Source organism: Pezoporus flaviventris, unplaced genomic scaffold (assembly GCF_033815535.1).
Source record: "Pezoporus flaviventris isolate CSIRO_AGI_PZ_B2104156 unplaced genomic scaffold, CSIRO_AGI_Pfla_v1 ptg000045l, whole genome shotgun sequence".
NCBI classification, from domain to species: domain Eukaryota; kingdom Metazoa; phylum Chordata; class Aves; order Psittaciformes; family Psittacidae; genus Pezoporus; species Pezoporus flaviventris.
This window is the reverse complement of record NW_026892593.1, coordinates 2361902-2388069: the sequence shown is the minus strand read 5'-3', so window position 1 is coordinate 2388069 and position 26168 is coordinate 2361902. Positions and strand designations below refer to the sequence as shown.

Below are 26168 nucleotides of genomic sequence, written 5' to 3'. Positions count from 1 at the left end.
ACCATTCGTGCAGAGAGGCGCTCTTCGAACTTAGGCCACAGCATCTTCTGTCTTTACCCTGTTCAGTCCCCAGCTGACATTACAAGTGCTCACCTGTTAAAATATACATGGGGAAATGCAAATAATTAAAAGCAAAAATGTAAAGCAGAGGAAAAGTATATTTTTTTGCAATTTGGACAGACACTGATCCCTAAGACAACTATTTCACCTAGGAAGTATCACCCACAAGATCTTACTAAATTTGAGGCAAGCAAAGCAACATGCCAAGTGTAAAGACAAGTTATTACAACTTCAAGACATTTTTCCATTCCAGTGCCAGTTTGACGTGTCCCACCCTATCCAATTATTTGCTATTGCTTCTTTGTATGTGAGATCACCTTTAAAATAGTAATTAGAGGATGTATTTGTTTAGAGAAACACAAATTACTGCTTTGCTTTGGGGCCTGCTTAGCATGTCAAGTTAGCCTGGAACCACACCTGCCTACCAGAATAAAATCATCAGTGAAAAATAAATAGTCTGTGTACAGTTTCATATGGAATGTAATTCTTCCCTCCAACAGGGCTCATGCATCATTTAGTGCCTAACACATTCCCCAGAAAAGGGAAATATCTCAGACAAGCCTCGGCACTTAAGCATTCAAGGACAGGCATCCTATTGTAATGATGTCTTGTGCGAGGTGGGACCATTTCCAGTTCCCAGAGAGGAAACAAGAAGACTTGATCATAACCTTGACTCCTGGTGAGCATATTTGCCTTGCCTGTCTCTGACCAAAGAGTTCACAAACAAACGGGGCTCACTGCCTGGTTTCATTCTCACCATGGGTTGATTAAACATCCATATGCTGCACCACACTAGAGTATTCCAGTCTGTGCTGGTTCCCTGCTCTCTAAGTTAAGTCTGTGCTATTCCCGGGAGCATCCACCTTTCTACCAACTCAGTTATTTCAGCAATGATAGTCAGACACAACAGGTTTAACAGGTCCAAAGGGAAAGGAGAAAAGATATCTCAATGGCTAACCCAACACTCTGAAAGAGCTTCCTGAAGAAGGGAATATAACATGTGTACAGGCAAATTAATATTTTGGTCTTCTACAGCAATTACTATTAAGAGATTTTTGTCCAGGACGGATTCCTCAAGCACCACTACAAATCAAATGAGTTCTATCAATACCCATGCCCTTGCCACCATCATATCTGCTGAAAGACCTGTTTTTTCCCACAGACCTTAATAAAATGCTTCCACCTCTTCACAGGCAGAGAATATTTTTTTTGTACTTCATTGCCTGCAGTGTTGCAAACACAGTGCCAAAATACCATGGTGAGAGTCAGCTATGAGCCATGATGGTTAAAGATATTCCTTTGGGGCTAAGAGATGCACACAAAAATGGATTTATAATATGTTCCCTACCACAATGCACATCACGTGAATGACAGCTTGCATGCGGCCTCTCTGCTCATAGAAGATAAGGCAGTTGTGTGAGGAACCCCATTAACCCCAACCAAAGGAAACAGCAAAATCACTGGAGTTCTTGTGGGACAACTATATCCATCCCTACTGAAATAATTTGGTGTAAAGCAGAATTACCAGCCAGAGCCTGGAGAAGAACGTGTTAAGGTATCTGGTGGGGACTGACAGCACTGAAATGGCTTAGCCTTTCCTAAGTCAAAATATCACACATGAATTACAGGAATCACAGTGTTGGCTACTTGGTGGACTGTGTCTCCTCAGGGCGTTCTTTTCAAGCAGACCGCACCACAGTAAAGGTCAGCATCGTTTACAGACAAATCTATTTTGCAATATATGGTGCACACTGTGCTCTGTACAAGACAGCTTACACACAAAACCAGCTTCCTCAGATTGACCCTAATCCTCGTGGGCATCTCCCTGCAGAACCAGGAGGAACAGGAAGTGCTGGTTCAAGCAGCAGATTGACATCCCTGCATCATGCACATCGTGCAAAATGGGTCTGCGTTAGCTTGTAGTACCAGAACCTGAACTCCCATTCCTTGTGTACTTATTCATCCCCATTTGATTTTGACTCAGGCAATAAACACGGAAGGTTTGAGTGTCAACCATAGGGATGCAACTCTGACGACATTTGGAAACTGCTTCCTCAAGTGCAAGAATGATCTGGCACATATTTTCACTTGGCTTTTTATGGCTTTTAGAGCTTACCTCTGAAATTCCACTGTCTATGAAATACTAAAAGCAAATTCGAACAAGCAGCAAGTTTGCAAAGGTGCTCACAGTTCCCATTTGCATTCCCAGCATTTGATAACACTTACAGGTTTTTCCCATTTTAAGTGAGGAGCAGGAAAAATACAGCAGGAATTAACTGTTTGGGAAACTCTTTCAGCACCTAAATTGGTGAAACTTCTTTCTTTAATCTTTTTGCCTTGCTCCCGTATCTCCTCCGTTCCCCCCTTCTCCCAGATTACTCAATCATAAAAGCATCCATGTGGCCATGTGTCCTGTTTAAATATATTTTCTATTTAGAGTAATGTGTGTGTGTTATGCTTCCTAGGGAAGGGTGGATTACTACAAATGTAATGGTCCCAAGCAAGGAGCATTTTTGCTTGTCATAGGACAAATAAGTCCTATTGGCAGAGGTATGGAAAAGCTTCTGGCTCCACCATAGAAGACTTCACGCAGCTTTTTTGATCAGCAATGTAATTCCTCAAATCAAAAGCAAAGAGGAGAAAGTGTGGGGAAAACTGTTTACAAAACAGCAAGCCCAACTGCTCACGATGCTCCACTTTATTTTTAATACAAGGAAAAGCACAGCACTGCAAAGCAGTTTTTCATTAACTGCTTTCTCCCAGCAATACTTTTGGCTCTGTATAATAGTGCCAAGTACTGATATTTATGTAACTCGGCAACAGTTATGATTTTGCTTCAAAAACGTTATTTCAGTGGGTCTCTGCCACCACCCAACAAACCCTGGGGGATGTGTGGCTGCAGGAAGAGGTTTGGGGAAGAAATGCTTTTTTAGGACCCTCAAATGAAAAGTTTAGTCTGGAATAGGCTCAGAAGAATCCATGTTGGACAAAGGAAACATGGCCAGGACCAAGAACAAAAACACAGACACCAACACTCTCAGTGACACCAACTCCTTGACACTATGCTCTCCCTTAAAGAATGGCCACAACAAAGGAATGGGCAAGGACTGGCTGAGATCCTGAGGCCTATTAAAAATGCTGTGAGCTCAAGTAACTACTAGGGAGAAAGTTAATATATAGGGATTTCCTGAAAACCGTATCTGATACTAACTCCTTCGCAACGTACTGCTACTGGAGGCCCTCAGCATGGCTCCTCTGTATTAGTTTTAACCTGCCACAGTTAGCTTCTGCTTTCTTTTCATTCCTTCCATGCTTCAGAGGGGTGGTTTCCACCCTGGGGAGTGCAGACTTTTGGGAATCTGTTGGCTTCACAGGGTCTGTAAAAGATAGCTAAAAAAGTAAATCCATCATCCGTGAGTTTCAAATTAAACTGCTGCACAGGAGCTGGCCCGGCCACTGGAAAAAATTAAAGTACCTGCCTCCTCAAACGGCTGAAAACCATTACTATAAAGCCATTTCCAGAATAAGCTCTTGGGTTTATGCTCTTTCATTTTCCTAAACACAAGAAACAAACCATCTACAGCAGTCAGAGAGCTGATTCCCCCCCTAAAGCCCCTCCTTTTGCCCCATTTCCAGATATTTCATGTCCTGCCATGTCTCGCCTCCATGGCATCGGTGTGCTCCTAAAATCAGCTCTTTCTACCTCTCAATTAACCAAACCTCACAAGGGTGCTTACTTAATAAATGAAGATAAAATCTGGATTATCATCAGGACTATTCCCAAATCAAGCACGCTTTCCAGGATTACCCCACTCTGAAAATGCTTTTTTTTCTCTCACCATGCTTCCAATAAATTACTATGTACCATGGGAACATTGCTAGCTACAGAGTACACATAAGGAATGATCCAAATGTTCTCCAAGTGCCAAAGGGTGTCTATAAAGAAGAACCCTACTCATTTTTGCTTATTAATAACAAATTACACAAAACAAGTATCTATATAGGCAGAAAATTAAAGAAACACCAGATTTTTTGACACATTGAGAAACAAGTAAATAGAAATTAAGTGCAAACAACTTCCCAGACAAATGGGAATAATATTTTTTTTGAAGGAATGCAGGGGATGATTCTGCAGTTCTAGCGAATAGGGAGGAGACTCCACGAAGTCTGGCTACCTTTCTAACTGCTTTGCATTAGTCAAATCCAGTTATCAAGAACTACATAGCATAAACAGATGAAATAACACAGCCCGCCTGACGCAGAAAGTCAGACCAGGGGAGTGACTTTCTCTTTTCAGAATTGCCTAAACCCCAAGTGTAGTCCAAAATGAGCACAAACTTTTGGGCGGTTCAGGTCCTATTTTTTGCTTGAAAAAGGTATATTGCTTTTTTACAAGAGGATCTTAAAAGACATTTCCAAAACTGTGCAAGACCAAGACCAAGCAGCATATTGAGCTGAGTGCTCCCACTCACACCAGACATGTCTCTCTTGAAAGGACGGGAGATGCACGATGGAGGGGAGGATGGCCACCCTTGCACTGAAGATACACCTTATCCACTGGAGAGAAACTGTTCCATTGGGTGAAGAAAACTCAACACCTGGATGCTCCTGAGGTGCATATGGCCATGTGCTGACTAAAGTACCCGCCTGTGCTGTTAAGTAAACCAAATTTGCTACCACTATTTTTCAGTTCACCCTTACTCTTACCTCAATCAAAACTGTCCTGACATGTAAATTGTATTAAAAATGTAATCTGTACTAAAGAGAGTGTAAACCCTGTATTTTTATATGCTCCAGGGTATGTGTTATTTCTAACCTGCTGAGCAGAAAGGTGAGCGGAAAGCTGTGGCTGATGCTGAGAGGGATTAAAGTGCTAACGAAGACAGAGCCAGAAACTGGGTCCTAGGAGACAGGACTGACATTTCTTGATTTGTCGTCCAAGATACTGTAGGCATAATCATGATACAGGAAATTATATAGCTGACTAAGAAAACCCATGAGGTCTTCTAACATCACCTGGGTATAGGATTTCAATGGGATCCAGATACCTCTCCTGTGCAGATGCTCTAAAAATACCACTCAAGTCTACCTGAGACATGGATGTGACAGAGTTTACATAGGATCAAGTCTCTAGAGCTTTTCAAATTTCCCTGTGTGTAAACTGAGGCAAAGCACAACCCTCCATGCTCATTGTCATACCCTTTCTGTGATTTACTAAATCTTCCAGAAATCATCCTGCTAGTATGTTTACCTATACCAGCTACTCAAGGAGTATATACAGACTTAAAATAAAACAAATCAAATTATGATAAAATGAAGTGGTGTCAGTGTTCCCAGCTTGAACAGTTATTTAATACTCAACTACAGGGAAAGAAAAATAGTGAAAAATTGCCAGAAATACTGACATCAGTCTTCCATTTCAAGAGCAATTCAGAGTGATTCCAAATATAGTTGGTCCTATTAAGAAAACAGCTCTCGGATAAGAGTGCAAACTATGTCATCATAAGAAAGAAAATCAGAAGCATATGCTTCTAATGAAAGAAGGAATTTTAAATAAAGTCAGCAATTCAAGGCCATAATAGTAAATCAGAGTCAAGATGGGAGAATATCTGAGTGCCAACCCCATCCTTTTGGGGTGTAGTTTGGTGGAGAACTCTGTGCCTGGTCTTTCAATTTCTAGAAGGAAAACCAACTTGATGCCAGCAGCAAGACTTAGCAGCAGAAAACCCAACTCTGAAGATGCAGACCACGCTCCCCATCCTCTCACACAAGTAGCCTTTTGGATCTCCTTGTTGCAGCTCTGCAGCTACATGGAAGGAGTATAGGGGATATGGCCAACTCCTGGCAGATCCCCTCTCTGCAGGGTGAAGTCTGTCCTCAACCACGGCAGCCTAAACGAGGAGTAACACCATAAAACGCCCACTATTCCTACCCATCATCCAGAGATGGCAGAGAGCTATCCCTACAGGAAAGCCAGGATCTTGTGTCAGCTTAGTTGTGCCTGAGTTACAGGGGGGTGAAGATGGAGTAACTACCTTTGGAACTGTAAAGCCATATACATGGGCTATGGCACTATAGTAATTCAGGAGCCGTTGGAAACAAGGAAAGGAGGCTGCGCAGCACTTCTACTATGGATAAAGCCTCAAGTCCACACTTCATAACTGCACAAGACAAAGCCCTGTAACTCTCATGGGTGACCTCAGCTTAGGCTTTCTTTCCACTTTTGCTTTGGGCTGAAATTCTCAAGGGAGCCTCGAAGAGTCATGTAACCGAGTTCAACGACTTTGAATTTTCCTATTGACCAGAATAGCATTAGATCATATTACCCATGTCTATTTGTTAATGACGAGTGTACATCTACCCATGCTGATGCCACATGGCTTGGACGTGTGGTCTGTACACCATAAATGGCAAGGAGATGCCTTCAAGACATCAACACTGTGGGACACGCAGTGGCTCCACTCAACGGCAATTTTCTCATGTGCCCAAAAAACAACAGAGGAAAAGTTTCAAACTTCAACAAAGTTTTCGATTTCCCTCCCACAAACCAACCGCAGTAAATATAAAAGCAGAGAGTACAGCAATGTAGAAAGGGATGAACTGGCATTTCTATATAAATGCCAATAAAGGCTTTATCTTTGCGGATGGTGCCATATCCACGTATCTGTTGTGACTCACGTAAGAGAGCATTTAAAAAAATAATGGGAAAGCCCTTTCCTCTCTGTTTCCAGTTAGAAACCCCTATTATCATTTTAAGAGCAAAGTTGTGAACAGCCACCGTTTTCTGCTCTACTTGCCAAGTTTACAGCAGACATGGGAGTGACCAGATTGCTTTGCTTTGGAGAGATGCTTCTTGACAAAATGTATTATGCCAAATATTGCTGCGGCATGTGGACTCTTCTGCTTTTTGTGGAGGGGAAAAAAAAGTCTTAAACACTTAAAAAAGGTTTAAATAGCTGAAAAACAACCCCACACTGATGTGTACTTTTCAAACAAGTATTTCAGCATGATTTAACTATTGCACTCAGTGCCCAGTCCACCAATGTCTGAATCCGTTCCAGTTGCCTGCAGGGAACGGCTGCTTAGCTGAGGCTATAAAGATATATATGTATAAGTCCAAAAAGGTCCCAGTTTAATCCCTAGTGCGTCAGTCAAGACAGCAGATATCACAAAGGTATGAAGATATCTGAAGCAGGCTGTCATTCTATTTGGTGTGAACCAAACAAATTATATATAGAAATTTTGGATTAATCTCAGAAGGAGTCAGTGCCGGTGTATACCATTTCTGACACACTTCACTGCTCAGAGTTTGTCAGTTGGTTTTGATTCAGCATGGAAATGTAATACATATTAAATATATGTATTTATATATATATAAAGCTTCTTGCTAATATCCCTTCTGAAAAATATTGAACAAACTTTTAAGAAAAATAAATCAATTGTACTATTCATATTTTCAAATGCCTTCCAAAAAGAATGTATTGTCTCTAAAAAAGCTTGAATTCACCTATGCCTGCTCTCCTGGAATAAAAAATTAAACAGGGAAGTAAAGGAGGCAATAACATCCCTCTTTAATGGAATGTTCCATAATCTAAATTTGATAAAACATCTGGCAAAGTAAAAGCTAGCTGTCACATATTCTTAGGGAAATGATTTCATAGTCCATTTACAAATATAAATTGTCAATATTAAAACTAACCCCCAGGTTTCTGCACTTACAGAGATTTAAGAACTAGGCAATAGAGTGAGATGTCTCTGGTAGTCAGAGATATAGAACTATGCAATCAAGGAAATAAGGCTTTACTTTGAAAATCGTTTTGATTAATACATTAAAAGTCCTATAGCTGCAGATGCACAGTCCCCTAGTGTGGCCACTCTTAATTCAGAATGAAAAATAGTCTGATTAAGCTCATCCCTTGTAAATAAAAGGCACAATAAAAAATAAAAATTAAAAAAAAAAGGATTTCTGATTAAAAAAAATAAAATCAATGTTTAATTTGGAACAAAATTGCCATCACCATTTCCTCAGTCAATCTGAGCACTAGGTCAGCCCACAGATGAAGTGAGTGACTTGCATGTCTGTCTTTGTCAAAAGAGAGAGTCTGTACCTACAGATTTTTTCCTTCAAAACTCCTACTGAACACAAAGTGTTGTATGAGTAAGCATTATCAAAGTGAATCAACATGTATTATGTATGACAGATGATAACTGCAGACTTAGTTGGCCAAATACCAATTAAGGTATGCAGCTCTCAGTACAGGGTATATTGGACATATTCCAAACATAAAGGTCGCTGTTAGGTTTAACCAGTTGTAGTTGAAAGTGGGATAGAGTGCAAATATTTTCCCATTTTATTATGGTCAGATCCAGCCCTGCTCTGCCAAACTGTAGATCAAGACACTTAGAATCATGATGTTAATGAGACAGAAAATGTAATTGCAATTCATTTTCTATAATGATGGTAGAAGTTGCCAATGGAGCTGTTTTAGAATCACACTGGGGTCGCACATCACAAAAACTTGCCCACCAAAAATATTACTAATCTAATTTCATACAAAGGAGTCCAAAAATACTTGTATTCATGAAGCATTTTAGCATGCAAGTGAAAGCAAACAACTGCTTTGGACAAGGAGTGCTCACAAAACCTGTCATTTCTGATAGCATTTCTGTTTCTACCTTCTGGAACTGACATTTTTGGAATACTTGTTTTTTCTCCCCGTACATTCTGATCCACTTAGAAATGCATATTTGATGATTTCCACAGCAAGTGAGGTTGGAGCTCAGATGCAGCTGTGTACCTTCAGGATGCTTCCAGCTGGCCAAACAAATCCTACCTTGCATTTACTTATTTTCCTTTATGCAATGCTACATGAATTATAATTCTCATTCACCACTCAGCTACTCCAGTGTTTTATAAGTTAATGCCATGGATTTTAATAGCATGAAAGTAAGACAAAGGAATATCCATTGAGGTACTTGGACTACGCATTTAAATTACTTACCCATCATCAAAATATGGTCATCTTGTGGCTAAAAAATAACTGGCTTCCAACAGTCCACCACAACAGCTTAACACAAAACACTGAATTCCTCCAGTTAATATTTCAAGATTAACTTAGAGAAGACAGGGAAAAATGCAGTACGTTAATACTATTTTGACAAGGACAGCTTCACTTTGCTAATGCCATGAGACCTTTAAACACCCTTTTATACTTTTTTCCAAATGAAGAAATAACTTTCATGGGAAAAAAATAGTTTTGGACAAAATATTACTAATTACTTATGAAAAATCTTGTGAGAGAAAAACAGAAGAGGAAGTATTTTGCCTAATAAAGACAGTTTCAGCAGCTTTTAGGCACCAACTAATCCTCGAAGATCTGGGCTTCTTGTGAAAATGCTTTCCTACTACAGAAGGCATGTGCTTGCAAATTAGTTAAGCCTTAGCTTTGAACATGTGGGTGTGAGAAAGACAGACCTTATGCATCCAGATACAAAGCTGAGTTATTTGTCAAACTGTTAGATCTTATTAAATAGTCTTTATGCATCTTAACAATTCTTTCCTCCTAGGTAACAGACAACAGCACATATAATCAAATACCTGCATCACTGAAACACAATTGTAACCATCTTCCTCAGTAATAAATACTGGAAAATAGGGTATATATTCTTATTCTTCAGCTGGGTTCTGAATAGACCCCAAGCTTTATTATTCCAGCTATGCACAGGACAGGGTCCACACAAAATACACGTGGCACAGAAGCAGACTCTGACTAGGGCTGAAAAACCCATCCTGGTAATTTGAAAGCATCTTAGAGCAACTACTTCAGAAAGCAGCTGCTTCTTCCATAACACATCAAATTATTTTCCAAGCTGGAGCATTGAGAAACGATGTATTTCCATCCCCTCTGACCTGAGCCCTCCTCCCCAACATGGATATGCCATTTTTGAGTTGAGTCAGGGAATGAGGTGACCTTGAAGAACAACAGTTATGCAAGGGAGATTTGGTAAACCATCACACCCCAGAAGAGAGGACAGCCACGTTGTCACCCAGCAACGACAGTGAAATGACTCATCACACTATAACCTACTTCAAGGAACACAACCATCAGCATATGCACAGCACAAAGGCAGGCTGAAATACAAATGCCACACACCACTGTTAAACCTGTTATGGAGCACACTGCATGTAAGTGAAACTGTGTAAGACCAGAGTAGATACAAGGGATTTTGTTTGTGTTTACTATTTGAGAGAGGATTTTCTCTCTCATTTAATCTATTTGGGGATTTTTAAGATGCCTTGATCTGCTTCCCTACATCTGTTTACATCTAATCTGGCATGAAATACAATCCAGGCAGTCCTGGCTGCAAAGTCTTCCCCTGCAAAGTTTCCAGCATCTCAGTGATCAAAAACGGTGTCAGCTCTGTTTCAGGTTTCACATTTTTTCACTCACATAAATTCTTTGCAGCGAAATTATTTCTTTAACAAGAAGTCACCTGCTAGTGCAAGGCAGAGCTGTCTTATGCCATTCCCACATATATAGGGTCAGAAATCTGAGAAGGGCAATTCATCCAGTCTGCATCTCCTTGATTCAGGAGATGATCTCATGGTCTAAAGCTGATGTCAGCCTTCAGCAATGTCCAACTGTCCCCCTACCCTGAAGCATTCTGTAGATCCTGGCTCCTTTCCACACCTCCTCCCTAGCAGGGATGCCTGCAGCAGTGCCCAGCAGGAAGGGTGGCTCCAAGGGCAGGCACCAAGGTCCCACTGAACACCCAGGTCAGCCCAGCAGATGCACGGGGGCAATGATGAAGTGCATTCATGTGGGATGCCAAAACATATATATCTGGAAGGGTCCTACTCTTCAACCGCTGACATCAACATCATTAATGGTACTAGTGGGTATCACACCCTGGCTGGTAGCCTCATGCTCAGGCACCCCAGGCCATCCTCAGGGCTGCAGGGCCCCAGTGGGGAGCGGCTTTTGGGATGCCCTGGATTCGCAGTCGGCAGGGCTTGGAGAACGGCTGTATGCAGAGGGCAGAGCCAGCCTCCTGTCACCCCAGCACAACTGCAGTGGCATGAGCAAGCCAGGTTTTAACAAGTAAATCTACATAAAAGCTTTCTCTGGAAGTGATTACTTAATATAACAACCAGCTGTCTCTTCAATTCTTGCTGAGGCAGCCCATCTTCTCACTGTTATTTGGGGGGGGGGGGGCGGGAAATAGGGAAGAAAGAAAAAAGCTAGCCTGTTTTGTCTATACGGGAAGCACAGCTTCAGAGAAATAACGGTACCTGAACTGGAGACCCTAAGTGCTTGCTTTATACTTTCCTTTCCTAACAATCACATTCATTCCTTTACAGGAAAAAGAGTTCTTACTGCAGGGGTGTAAAGAGGTAATTAGCCATTAACCCTTTAAAACCCAATCTCACAGCTTTTTGTACATCAGCTACACAATCTAATTACCATCACTTTTATGTTAGCACTTATCAGCGCAGGATCTGAGTGTCTCCAACTCACCCAGCCCTGTACTCCAGATGTGTGACTTCACATAGAAAAATAATTACCATAGGAGAGCATTACCAGCAGAGCCTGCAGACTGGGAAACTGGAGTACTGGACCACACAGTGCTGAAAGCTATGCATTTTTTGACCCAGACACAGCTATGGCTTGAATAGATGGGTCTGTCCCACAGAGTCACTCAGGAACCGAATTAATGAAATGCCCAAATTTATGTTAGGGCACCTTAAACTTCTGCATGGCCAATTTTATTCAGAATTAATGTAGCCTTTGATTCTGAGTTAAACTGCACAGAAGTGTTTAATAAGAGATAACTAATGGGGTTTCAAAACTAAATTTGGATTCACCTTCCTAGAAGCTACTGGGTTAGCCCCAGAGGGATGAGGCTTTACAAAGGCAAGAATCTGGGACAGAGAGGTTTTAGGAGGAGTTTGTCAATGGGCTACTGAAAAGGAGCAGAAAGGTACAATGTTTTAAATGACCCTTTAGCCTTCATGCAGATCTTCAGGAGAGGTGATTTTTCCATATTTGTCATGAAGGGTGTTCCTTTTTAATACCGGGAATGGTGCTACCCCCGGGGATGGAGCAAGGGGACCATTTGGCCATCATTTGATGTATGGGAGAGCAGGAATTCCCACAATTTCACTTGCTTCAGGAACACTTTTCATTGTTCTTTTATGTAGTTTTGAGGTGGGTACAGCCCTGACCTTCCAGACTTTGCAGGAAGATGTCACCCCTTCTGTCTTCCTGCTCCTTATTATAGCAGCAGATCCTGGCTGTAGGTGCAGGCATACAAGGAGCCAGGCAGCTACCCAGGCATGAATCACTGCCTGGGTGCTCCCAGTGCCCCCCCCCCCCCCCCCCCTTCCTCTTCCAAGGAAATGGGAAGGGAAAGCACCAGCAGAATTCTAGCCGACTTGCTAGAAACAGTTCCTTCATGATGTTTAACAAAGGCTTCAGACTGCAATTAGCACAGCTCTGATTTGTAAAAAGGAATTGAATGGTGCTTCTCCCATAGGATCTGGGAGAATAAAGAGGAGAGGTAAACATAGGATATAACTAACTAAACTAACTAGTTATGAAATGATGTTTAAAATCCCTGTTCAGCAGAAACTAGCTAAAGCACCATATGATTTGCAAGCTGAACGGTATTTGCTTAACAAGGCACTTGTGCATGTTACTGCTATTAAGTAATCAATACACCTGGGTGCAGGGCTACACACAGTTTATTGTTCCTCCTTTGCTTTGCTCTGACTCAGCACTGAATCTATATGATTGTGCAGGTATTACCCACGCAGCTAGAAAGTTTCTTGCGATACACAGTGGTGTAGCCAAGAAAAACAACAGCAAACAGATCAGGCGTATTTTTCCGTCTGACTCTTGCAAGGTTGTTTTATTGTCTTCTTTCTATTTAACTAGAACCTCAGCTTGTTGCTTCTCTGCAGCCCAACTCTTCACATCACCTACTGCCTTCAAGAACGTGTCTAACAGCCAATTCATCTTTCAGCGTGTTCACACTTGCACAATTACAGTAAGTGGAAGAAATTTCCTCTATTCTACAGCAAACAATGGAAAGGATTGCATTTACCTTTCTGCTTGAAGCCAGAAAAGAATGGCTTCCAGAGCAGGTTATGAAACTCCCTGCTTCTCAGGTCAGGTTTGTGTCACAGGAAGGTGATCATGTGCTGTCACTCTCCACAGCCAGTTACTTATCAGAGCTGCAATAGCCATGTCCTAGAGACCCAGTTTTCTTCCTCAGAGATCTTAAACCATAGCATGTTTTCCACTGCAAAAGAAATAAATTTCAATGCCTAAAAATGCTGCAGCTCATCTTTTCCACCTGGTTTTATGATGAGATGTAGTATTTTGCCCTGTGTTCACCTACAGGCAGCCAGCACACAACTAGAAGAAAGAGCAACCCTTGTGCACTAGCACATCATCTGGGCTCTAATCAAAGACATTAAGGAAACTGCCCTCCTGATGTGGTACCAAACACAGGTGCCTAGTGGGGCTTTCTGCTCTGAAGCATCCCTTTAGGCCTGAGCTCAGCAAGGTGAGCTCGACCTACTGGAACGAGTAACCATCTAAAATTAGGCATGTGCTTAAGCACTTTGTTAGGCTCAAGGTTCCAGGTTTGGCTGCAGACTTAGTCTCTTCCAGCACTGCTCTCAACAATGAGCTCCTTCCATTCCATCCCCACCCATCCGAGTCTTTGGGGAATGTTGCCATGGATTTCCACGGGACACAAAAGAGTCCATATTGGAAGAACCCTGTTAAGGTTGCTAGGCGTAAATATTGACTTAACGGCTCTTCCGCCTTTTTTCTTTTTTAAGAACAGATTTGTTGGCCATGGCTGGAAAAATAAAATGATGGAGTATGCAGTGATTCACTCTGGCACTCACACAAACATGCAGATCAGTTGGCTGGCAGCTCGCTCCTCTGTTAGCAGAACATTGCTTCTAAAATGTATCACTTCGTTTTGGCAGCAAGAGCATCCAAGCCCACAGACACAAAATCTCCTACCTTCCATGTACTCCGCATGGGGACCGCTGACCTTCCCCAACACAGAACATTGGATTAATAGCTCAAACAGCTTTTTAGTTGAGACACACAGAAGGACTGACAATCATTTCACACTGAAAGCTCAGCCCAGAGATCTCCCTTCTTGCACCCACTCTCCTGAGTTTGCTGGCACAAGAAATGACCTCAAAATGAACTGCAGGTAAGACTTTTCATTCAGAAGTCTTTTTATTTGAAAGCAGTGTGAAGGCTGCTTCACAGACAATAAATATTAAAACAGACAGTAACTGCTGTGACAGAAGTTCACACAGGAAGCCAGAAGCAGAAGTGAGAGGGGACCAAGGGTCATTTGATTCATGTTTTCATCATCAGGTGCTACTCCTACAGTACTCCATGCATAAACGTTTAATTCTGACATTAAAAATCATAATTTAAAATATGACTGCAACAACACACAATGTGATTCAAACCCTTTTCCATATTGGTTCTGCCAGATCTGGATCGTTTGGCAGGACTGGAAGGGGACAAACCTCCACCAAGGCAGCCTTGGCAGACAAAGCATATGTGATACTTGTGTGTACCAGTCCTAGTCATGGCCAATACAATCCCTGACTGTCCCTAAAAACCTGCTCAAGACACACAGGGGCACAAGCAGCTCACTTGAGAGCTGGCAAAGCTGCAGAGAGTATGTTCAAGATCCCACACTCCAGAACCAGAGGAACCTCAAGAGCTGCATTTCACGGCACTTGGCAGGTATCTGCCAGAAAGTCAGTACCTCATCAGCAGGAAGACAAAAACCTAATGACAGAATTTAGGAGCAGAAAGTCCAGTGGCAGATGAGAGATCCTTCCTTAAAGGATCACAAGGAGTTTGCTTGGTGTACTTTGGGGTTTTACCCCTTTGGAGTTTAAGCATTCACCGTAATGCAATACCAGAAAGTGAGAGGAGGATCAACAGACGTGCATATTTGTATTTGCTTTGCATCCATCCTCTGTGTCTCTACACCTTCCTCTCTGGGAACAGGGACCTATTCCTCCTGCCAGGCATCCTCTATGCACATTCCCTTCAAAACTGGCAGTCAGTGCAAGGCTGCAGCACCTCACAGCCACGCAGAGCAGCCCAGGGCTCTGGCATCCTACCCACTGCTTAGACCAGACACAAACTAGCAATCCCCACTCAGTATTAAACCACAAGAAGCAAAAGCAAGGACTCTTCGATACCTTTGGAGCTTAGCAACAGCCACTCAGGATCCACTCCACCTCTCCAAAATCTATTTTTACTGACAGCTTTTGAAGCAGAGAATTCATCAAACAGAGAAACAGGTTGATATCCAACCCCTCCTCAACTGCAGGCAGTTATTTTCTAAGTGTTTCCTTGGTGGCACATACACATTCAACACTATGTCTACTAGCAAAGATGTCTATTTTCAGAATAAATACAATCACATGCAAAGGTTGTATTAGCAACAACTAATTAGAAGACATCAGGAGATAAAAAAGGATAAATCCCTCTTGGTCACAATGTGCATAGGACAAGAGACCAAGTCAATCTAACTGTAGGAATCCTTACTCCATGCCAGTATTGCTGCGCTTATACCCACACATGAGCATCAGGGAACAAAGGTTGTTTCAAGCTGTCAGTTATTGGCCATTATTACCTGGCGATGGCAATGGCAACAGTTGAGCTTTACGAGAGGTTCACATTAACACCACACACGAAGTCAACATGCTGCATTTATCACTGGGCTTACATTGTACTGATCTGATACAAGTCCAGCAATGAGCAGGCAACTGCAAGAAATATTTGTAGCTGTTTGGAGTCCTACTTATGTCCCTCCATTGAAAAGGATCCCTTTTGCCTCCTGAGGTGGCTCAGTTTGCCCCTGAACCTGTTCCTTTAGCTTAGGCTGCCTGAGCACTTAGTTCAGAAGTATCTAGTTAAAGATTTAAGGCCAGTTTTGTCACATGCTGACATCAGCTCCTACATGACCAAGAGCTGGGCCAAGAAGTCCCACTAGAGATAGAGTGCAGTGAGAATCAGAATGCCCCAGTCCATCATGAACTTCTGTACTACCTTCAATTCAATCAGAAAAGAGGGTACTTTTAGAAGTTTAAAACAAGTTACATGGACCAAGCCTAATGCAACCAATCTCTTTCCATTTCTTGGAAAGAAAGTCAAAGGTGGTGAGTTCAGATCCAGGTATCTCAGGTAAGGTGAGGTGAATCCCTCCTTCAGGGCATAAGATGAAAAAGAGGTAAGGATCAAGCTCCTAATGACTTCACTGAATTCATAGTAAGTGGAATCATGAGCTTACTTTTTCTTATCCAGGCATTCCAAACATGGTCAGGGAAAAATACACAGTGTGGACAATCCTTCAAGGATAAGTTCTCCTTCCAGAAGTGACAGAGATTCCTCTCCGTGTTACAGGTTACCACCTATATATCTCCTATAACAACCCATAACAGGCCATAGTTTTAGAGCAATTTGTATAGAGACTGTTTTAAGTACTTGGAGATTATAACCTTGCTCTTGCTCTCCTCAACGCCAGTGACCCAGCTGCTGGAAAGAGCAGTGGATAAGGTCTTTTTATGGAATCATAGGCTTTACTCCATCCTAAATCCTCTTCCCACTCTGCAGTCATCTGGATGTATTAATACAAAAGATAACCATAGCATTTTCCATTATATTTTCAGCTTCAATCTTGTCTGTCTGTGATGCGTTGAGCAATCTGCCAGTCACACTTGTCAATCACTGTTCCTGCTCCTTAAATGCAACAGGCCCATTGAAGTGAAGAAGCAGAAATGAAAGTCTGATACTTACTTTCTCAGGACTGCAATTTCATTCTCTATGCTGCTTTCTTTTCCCTTCAGTGCTTTCTTGGGAATGCACTTGACTGCAAAGAGTTTCCCACTTGCTCTCTCTTCAGCCAAAACAACTTCAGAGAATGCACCCCTGAAAGAAGAAAAGAAAAACCCTGGTTTTAAGTGGTGCCTTTTGTTTGGAAGCCGTTAACTGAAATGTATCATTGAATAAAGTTCTTCTTGTGCCTTTTGGAAGTTGCTCTTATTAACCACATTAATGGAATTACAAGCATCTTTGCCTTTACAAACATACACAGACATTCACATTGACACAAAGCACTAAAGGCTTACCAAATACAACACTTTTAATAAAGGACCATAGTCCCAGCAGAGGTATGAGAAGAAAGCTTGAAGATCAGAAAGTACCATTTCTGCACACAAAGGCATGGACCATGATCCGTGCTGATTTAATGATGATGGACTTTTTCCCTTCCTGAGGTTTTTGGAGGAGCAGCACAAATTCCCTAGGACTCAGTGACACACCAGTGCCAAGAGTACTCCCGGTTCCTCAGTGACCACAAGAGGTCAGGGCCTCCACTTCGGTCCTCACTGACAGCCCAGAGCATCCCCTCACCCTTGGCTCAACCCTGACTCAGACAGGGAAGCAGCGTCAGAACTTCTCTATGTGTACTGAGTTATTCCACAACACAAACTGCTGTGTATAACCGCTAAAGCCAAAGGATTGGATTAAATCACAGGTCCAAACAGCCTCCCTAGGTTACCCCAGAGAGGATTACACAAATAAAGAAACTTCATCACAGCAGCCAGCCACTAATTGCCAAGAGTGGGCAGTGCCTCTCCTCCATTCGATTATTCCATAACAGTGTATTATTTCTTGCACTTTCATCGCTTCCTCCAAAGCATCTGGACCTGACTGAGAAGAGGCCAGGAAAATGTTACAGTCTGTGCTATATACACATTTTTTTCTATTCTCACCCTGCTTTCTGAGTATTCAAGCATCATTTAGACACTGCTGGTCTGGACAAACCTTTGTTGTGGCATACTAGGACCATTCGCATGTTCCGGTGCTTGTTACTGATGCAGCAGTGAGGCACTGGGCCAGACAGAGCATTGGCCTGATGAGGAACAGCACATCTTTGCTCCTATTCACCAAAACCTCTTCCTAAAGCACCCGCTTTGTCCAAGAGTGATCAGAGAAAAGGACTTGTCTAACCAGATCACAACTGAAGGATCCACCACCTGAAGGTTCATATTTTATTTATACAAAACAAAGAGGCAGAAAGCTTTCCTTTATTATTTCCCACCCATCAATAGATTATTCTGCTCTACTACATAGCTCTCTGTGAACACTGCTCGGGAGCATGCTAAGCAAACCCAACCACACTCCAGCCCACCCTGAAGGTGTTAATGTTTGACCACAGCCTCATTTAGCTACCACAGACTTTCTCTGACTCACTCCCCACAACTGCTTGTGGATAAACAGAAGCATGGCCTTTCCTGACCAGCCACCTCTTTAAGTCATGAACTTCAATGACACAACCAAGCGGCTCAACCAACGGTTCCTGAGTTGCAAAACGACTGAATGAATCATTAAGCCTGTGGATAAGCAAAAGGAAGAGGCTGCTGCTTTGGAAAGCAAGCACCTGCTTACCCAGAAACGCCTTTTTAGCCAGCAGTGATAGGGAAATAGTGACGGGCAGTTTAGGAATGGATGCAAAGAGACTTTTGCAAACGGTTCCGGTGGATGTTTGACAGCTTGTGATGCTCTGAACCAAGAACATTTTGCCTCATTTCTGCTAGAAAAGACAGACTCTGACCACATTCACACCACTCTTAACTACAGGAATGATTCGCTGTTTTCTGCTTTGTGTATTATCTACCACGGCACGTCAGAGCATCATGGACTCCAATTTAGAGTCCATGCAACTCATTCTAATGGCTTGTGCAATCAAACCACTCAAACTGTTTTTTTAAGACATATTGTGTGCTTTCTTATTATCAACAGTCCCAGTCATTTGGGTCACCAAATGAAATTTGCATCCTGACCCTCATGCTTGGGACAGCCAGACCAGAACTGCAATAAAACCCTTTTACTGGAAAGCCCTAAGACCTCTCAGTGCTTATCAGCTTTGGTTACAGACCAGGGTGCTCAGAAACATACAGGACTGCTCCCAGCTATATTTCATGAACCCTTTAAACCCCAACTGCTTAAGCTTTCAACAAAGCACTTCACTCTAGCTGTGTCTTGAACAAGCTTTTTGCCTTCAGTTAAATGCCATTAAAAGCAGCATATTCATACCGACCGTTTACTGATCATACAACCCTCCCAGCATTTACAGTATTATAAAAACACAGAGAAATCTCATCCCAATCTGGATTTCATTGGTGTTCTCAGACAACAAAATAAAAGAAATGCCTTTATTTCCCTCTATGCAATAAAGGCAGGTTTGGGAAACACCTCTTTTTCAGCTGCCTTCACTGTGTTGCTGGATTTCTTTCTTCACTTATCAGGGCAGCCACGCAGTTCAGTGCTTGGAAACAGCCTCTGTGGATTTAAATGACATTTTTTTCAGGAGCTCCAAGATACTCATAAAACCCAGTTCCATATCTCCTTAACAATATTTCTCATTAAAGCATGAAATAAGCTGAACCTCAGCTAAAGCATTTGCTCACATGTCAACCCTCGGCACTGACAGGGTGCTTTTTCACATCGAATTTTATATGAGGCCATGGCATGAAATTGATGGTGCTGGGAAGAGCCCCCAGGCAATGGCGGGGGAGCATGGGGGCGGATCTGCCAGGAAGGCAGGAGGGAGATGCCAAGCAGTCTGCACTATCCTGTGCAGTATATGTGTTCCTGTGTCCACAGAGTAAGGGGGTTGGGGAGAGCAAGAACTCAATGGACAAAAAGATAAGTGGAGTGCTAGAAGGAAAGGGAAGGGAGGGAACAGATGCAGACACGGGATCAAAGAGTTAAACACAGATTGAGAGGAACCAATGGTATAGGGCAAGAAGAAAGAAATTATAGCAGGCAGCATCAGCAAGGAAAAGGCAGCAAAGACATTCCTGGAGTCTGGTGAAGTCAGAGGAGAGTCAGAAATAATAGTGAATACATGGGCAAGCAATTACCATATTTCAAACATACAGCTGAATTCATCCACCCTTAATGAACCTATCCGACCCCCACTAAACCCCTCTTGACTCATGCATGAATAGATAAATACCAAAGACAAAGTCAGAAAGACAAGGCTGCTCATTTTCTTGCGACCAGGAATATTGCTATGAGCAAATTGTCTGCCTCCTCAAAACCCTGGAACTACTGACTCGGCAGGCTTGTTAAAGATGACTTTTTTTCCTCCCAAAGAATTAATGTGGCCTTTAAAATCAAGACATTAATGAAGGAAGCAATTTATCTCTAAGAATTTACTATGATTCTTTATTAGGGATTAAACCTTAATTGCATACAAAGTTCTATAGAGAAGTTTGGATTTGGAAAATGTTGCATTTTACACCATCAAAGTGACAGGACTTCCTGTGAAAAGGATGTGGCTTCCATTAAGCATCATCAAGCCATGTTATATGATAAAAAAAGAAAGAAAACACTATAGCGGAGATGTTGGACAACCAGAATGATACATGTCTGCAGCTCAGACAGGGCTCTGGATTAAAACCCAACCTCTCCTAGGAGGTGCCCTATGTCTCTACAACATGTCTCTGTTCCCAAGACGTGCTATTTGCAACCCATATGCCAGTATCTCCATGGTCATCGCACCGAGCCAGAAAGAGATTCAGAAACTTCTTCGTCAATCTTGCATTTTGAACCAGGAGGTTTTGTCTGGAATTTCATGTATGGAGAAAACACCATTTCTGTGAAGGCCACAAGCAAACAGGGATATTTTTTTATTCTGTGAAATACTGAGATATTGAGAAGGTGTTTGTGAAAATATTTGGTGAATTTTATTCTCCTTCCTCCCCCAAAAAATATGGTTGAAAAAAAATATTTTCACACTCTGATACAGAAACAATTTTTTTTTTTTTAATAAGGAGAAGAGGTTAAGTGATTAAAAGTTATGATTTTAAAGGCATCTACAATGGTTGAAATGTCTCATTCTCTTCAGCTGGGAGAGAGGTAATTGTAACCTTCCCAAGGTGCCTGTAGACCCTGCCTTTGCCTCTCTAAAGAGAGGCTTCAACACCTTCAGGAGCTCTCCTTGTCCTGGCTGGACATTATAGCAAATAAATAAAAAAACATCACGGTTTTGAGGAAGTAGGACAGCTATGGAAATGGGTGAGAAACTTCTGCAAAATCAAACCACCTTTAGCTGCTGAGATACATGCGTGACAACAACCTATTTTTGCAAGTTTTGACCATGTTACCATTTACTCTACAGGATCCATTCTTTTCAAACTTCTAATTAAGGCATGGAATAATTTTATGATCTAGATCATTCTTAATATGATTAGGAACAATGGGGGGGGGAGAGGTTAAATGACTTGATGAGTGACATTGAGATAACGGCAAATTCTAGAAGGTGATCAAGATGTTAAGACTTCTCACCTTTTTGCATGTATCATGCATCTGGTCCATGCAGATCTTATGAGATGCCAATCTTTTATAGTTTTAATTATTTCTCATCTGGTTATTTTCTTTAATCTAGATTTAAAGGTTAGGACTTTAACATTAACATTAGAATACAAATACCATTCATACCTAAACAGACTGGATTTTCTATTAGAAAACAATGGCTGTAAGGCTAGGCTATCCTGCAGATCAAAGCAAAATAAAGGACAAGTAACTTTTTCCTTCATCTGTTTGAACTATAATTTAATATGAACACTTAATTTCTGAAATACAATGAGCAACATAGACTGTGACAGCAAGTCTGTTCTTATTCTCAAAAAGAATTGCTGTCACAAAAATACTAACAAAGTGAAGACAAAGAGTTGATGGAGGGATAAAACTTAATTTTTCCATTTGCAGAGACCTCCACGTTGAGCAGTTTTCCACTGCATTAGCAGGTGCTTTGCCATACTAAATCAACAGACATAGCTAGGAAACAGATTTTACATCTTCGGGCTGTGTATAGCTAATGATCTTAATTATGATACACTTGGTTTTCTGTGTGGACTTTGCCACAGCCAAACCACAGGGGGAAAAAACAGCAAACGCTCATCATCGGAAAAATAAACCATGTCCACAGTGAAGATTAACCTGAGATGGGACACTGACTGAATCAAAGTGAGACTGCCAAAGCAGGTCATTTCTGTAGCATGGCTTTGACAACCACACACAAACTGTGCTCCTTGGCTCCCCAAAAAAAGGTTACTTTCCACAAACAGAGGCAGGTATGTAAGAAAAAGTCTCCTCTGGCATTTTCCCACCTTTTCCCATGGCCCTCAAGGAGTTAACTGTGGGATGAGCACAGGCTCTGCATAACCGGCACATACCAGGTTGATTCTGGTTATAGAATCATGGAATAGTTAGGGTTGGAAAGGATCATCAAGTTCCAACCCCCCTGCCATGGGCAGGGACACCTCACACTAAACCATGTCACCCAAGGCTCTGTCCAACCTGTCCTTGAACACTGTCAGAGATGGAGCATTCACAGCTTCCTTGGGAAACCCATTCCAATGCCTCACAACCCTCACAGTAAAGAGCTTCTTCCTTATATCTAACCTGAACTTCCCCTGTTTAAGTCTGAACCCATTATCCTTTGTCCTGTCGCTACAGTCCTTAATGAAGAGTCCTTCCCCAGCATCCTTGTAGGCCCCCTTCAGATACTGGAAGGCTGCTATGAGGTTACCATGTAGCCTTCTCTTCTCCAGACTGGTTTTCTACTAAATCCTTTCTTCTGCACCAGTCATGTTCTATATTTTTTTATTAAATTTTCTACTCAGTCGTTTCTGTCACACATCTTCACTGTACCAGATTCCAGGCTCATCCCAACATAAAGTCAATGAAGTTTTTCTCTCCAAAGTCATGTCCATGAATGTTCGACAGCTGTGTGAAAATGAATTTACAATGAAACTTTTCAATAGGCCAATGATGTCCGAATTCAAAGTTAACAGAACTGAAGTGTGGAGGGTGTTTTTACCCAGCCAAGCGCAAAGGAGAAGGATTTCAGTACTATTATTTGTGGTACAGAAGTCAAATATCCCTACGCATTCCCAAGAGGTGAATATAAATTTATCGGAAGAGAAACACACACTGCCTAATCGGGTTGAAGCTATCTATTTTTTAGAGGACAAATGCTTTTTCTAGCTATTTTCATTCATCAAACACACAGTCCCAACCATGCAGCCCCTTCTATGGGAATGCTTCCTCTGCCTGGGCAAGAGCAGAGCAATCAGGATCGCTGTATTAACATTGGTATTTTTAGCCTCACCGCTCATTTAACTTCCACTAAGCCACCCAGCCACTACTGAAAATGCTGGTTTCCAACTTGGGGCCCAGTGTTTGATGTAACACTAGACAAGGCTCTGCCCTGGGCTCTGTCTGACCCTGGTTCCTTCACCAGGACTGACCCTGATCCCCACCTGCAATGATGTCCCCCATTCCCACAGAGATGCCCAGGGCTGGGGCTGCTGTTATCCATTGCAGATGATGAACAGCACTTCAACTGTGCCAAAATGCTATAGCCTGATCGACGCTCAAACAACAATGGCAAGGGGCAAAAATACTCTTTGATGGTGTTCCCTGTAGCAAGGAGCACTGGACCTTTCTGGACCACCTTTCTGGATCACATTTCTCTGTGCCCTGAGCTATTGCCCTGTGCCAATACACTCAGCATTTTGACCAAGATAGAAGGTGTATTAAGATAAGACCACTGGGATCTTCCAATGAGCAGCCATGTCCTCACAGTGTGAGAAAAGCCCAGGAATCACTATCCCCAGGGATGGGCAGCACATCCCCAGGTCTAGACTTCATCTCTCCAACCACCTTTGCTGCTCCTTCTCTAATATAATTGTGGGGAGAGAGGAGCCACATTAATACACAGATCTCTGCTGGGACTTACAGCCATGACCATAACAGAGACACCCAACAATATCTTACTGAAAGTAGAGCTTCCTTCTCCTCCTTCCAAACCACTTTGGTTTTCTCCCTCCATGATGGGGTGACTCACTGTGATAGAATGAGCAGAACAAAGCCTTCATCTTGCATAGTCACCAAAGTGTTTGGGTTTAACTTCCATTTTTTGGGGTACTATTATCTACAATTACAACAGCAGCTTAGTGTTTTGACAGTTTTTGTCACCAGAGTCAGCTGCAAGAATTTTAATGCCAATTAGAGGCTTATAATTTCTTCTGCTTTAGCTACTCAGTGTTTCATACTCTCAGGGAAAAAAAAAAATCAAAATAAAAAAAAACCCAAACATCAAAAAAATAGAATTAAGATTGAAAATCCATGTCAGCTACTTAAAGGAAAGCTACTTAGAGGAGAAAGACTTCTATGAAGCCAGAAAAGACCAATTTAAAGTTGCACATGATAAAGCATGACTTTATAACAATATAGTCAAGGTGGTTTCCTTCACACCCGTCTCTTCCCCTGGACCACCTCCATCAGAACACAATCACCTTGTTAATGGCCAACAATCATTTTCACCCAAGTCAAAAATTGCTGGAAACTGTTCAGACCATTCTGCAGTCAAAATCAGTTCTTTACTCCAGGATGAATTTCAAGTTCACAGCAGGGCATGGCACACACCACCAGCATTCCTTGCCACTGAAAAACTCCCATCTCTTCCTTCAAGCACAATGTTGTGAGGCATCAGAAAAGGTGCCACACTGCTCCGTTGCATCCTGAGCACTTCCCTGGCCCATCAACGAGCCAGCTCAGCTCCTCCTTGGAAGGCCAGCAGGGAAAAGCCACATTTGAGACCTGTACTGTAATGCAGGCAGGAGAGCAGAGCATTATTGGGATGGCTTCCAGCCATGGGGATGGGAAATCCCACAGTGCTTGCAGCACTCCAACTCATACACTAGCAGGGTGAAGGAACCAAAATATTAAGGGCCAAGGAGACTCCCAGGCAAGAAAAGCCATTACGTGCAGAGCAGAGCAAGGCATACAGCATTCAGTGCCATAAAACTTAGGTTCAAAGATGAATAAACCACATGAAGCACAGAAATTAAGCCAAAAACAAAAGTTTCTGCAGAAGCTGTTCTCCTTCTGAGATGAACTAATTTGTTTTAGCTGCCTGGTGTATGCTAATTTAATAGGATGCTATGCAGTCTGTTCTGAGACAGTGATGCATGGATACTAAAAAGGGAAACTTGCCCAGCGCAGATCCCCAGTCATGTTTGTTATTACAGTCCTCTTCTTTCCTGAACTGTTTGCTCCTTTCTTATTAATCCTGACCCCTATTACAAAGGAAAGTATTGTCTCTACAGGCCTATTACATTTACATTACATCCCCAGTGGCAATCACAGTAAAGCTATCCAGAATCACAAGTAAAACATACAGCTTTCTGTACAGAGATATTCCTTCCATTATACACCTCACAAAGGAGCTGTTATGCAGTTTATTTTCTCCACCGATGATCCCTTTCTTTCCAAAGTGAATATTTGAATACCTTTTTTCCACTTTCATCTTATAAGACCAAAGGAGCTCATTGTCTCCCAGGATTTATCTGATGGCTGCATTCTCACGAGGAAATAACCTTTCTTCTTCTAATAATGACCTCAAACCTTTCTTGAGGCAAAAGTGATCTCCCTAATCTTTTTCAAAGCACTTCCCTGTTCTGACACTGATCTATGCAGCGTCTATTACAACACATCTGATTTCTGGAGACCTTATCTGGCCAGTTAAAGCAGATTACACCAAATTGAAAAAGCATGTTTCTTCTTCCACACAGAAGCTTAAGAAAAGCTCTGGCATAGCATGGCACTCTCCAAGAGGCTGGGTCAATTAAGGAACAACTAGATGACAGTGCATCTTTTAAAGCAAAGCCAAGCCAGTGCAGACACTATAGTTTTGCTTGCAACAATTCCTATGTTCGTTCTAAAGAGAAGGTTTTAGTTAAGATGAAACTAGAAACTGCCTAAAGATCAAGTAACTTCGATGTTGTGTCTAAACAATGGGAAACTCCCAATTAGTCAGGAGTTTTGCCTAAAGGTGTCTGGACCTTCGCAAATCCGAGTTGCAGAAGTATACACACCACCTCGCTCCTTCAGGTGGTATTTATCTCTCTACAAAGCAAAGCCAAAGATCAGTTCTGGTGATCTTCCTCAGTGATCATAAGCAAACAA

The 26168-nt window shown here is 42.1% G+C and overlaps 1 protein-coding gene across 4 annotated transcripts in view; it reads right to left on the bottom strand.

Moving 5' to 3' along the window:
- Positions 1-26168, bottom strand: part of CAMK1D (calcium/calmodulin dependent protein kinase ID) — a 222555-nt gene that overhangs the window by 112148 nt on the left and 84239 nt on the right. For 3 of the 4 annotated variants that reach the window (XM_061467236.1, XM_061467237.1, XM_061467238.1), the window contains exon 2: positions 16920-17051. The exons of the other annotated variant lie outside the window; for it this stretch is intronic. In XM_061467236.1, coding sequence (XP_061323220.1) covers positions 16920-17051 — 132 coding nt within the window. The remainder of the gene's footprint in view (positions 1-16919; positions 17052-26168) is intronic. 4 annotated transcript variants of the gene reach the window in all.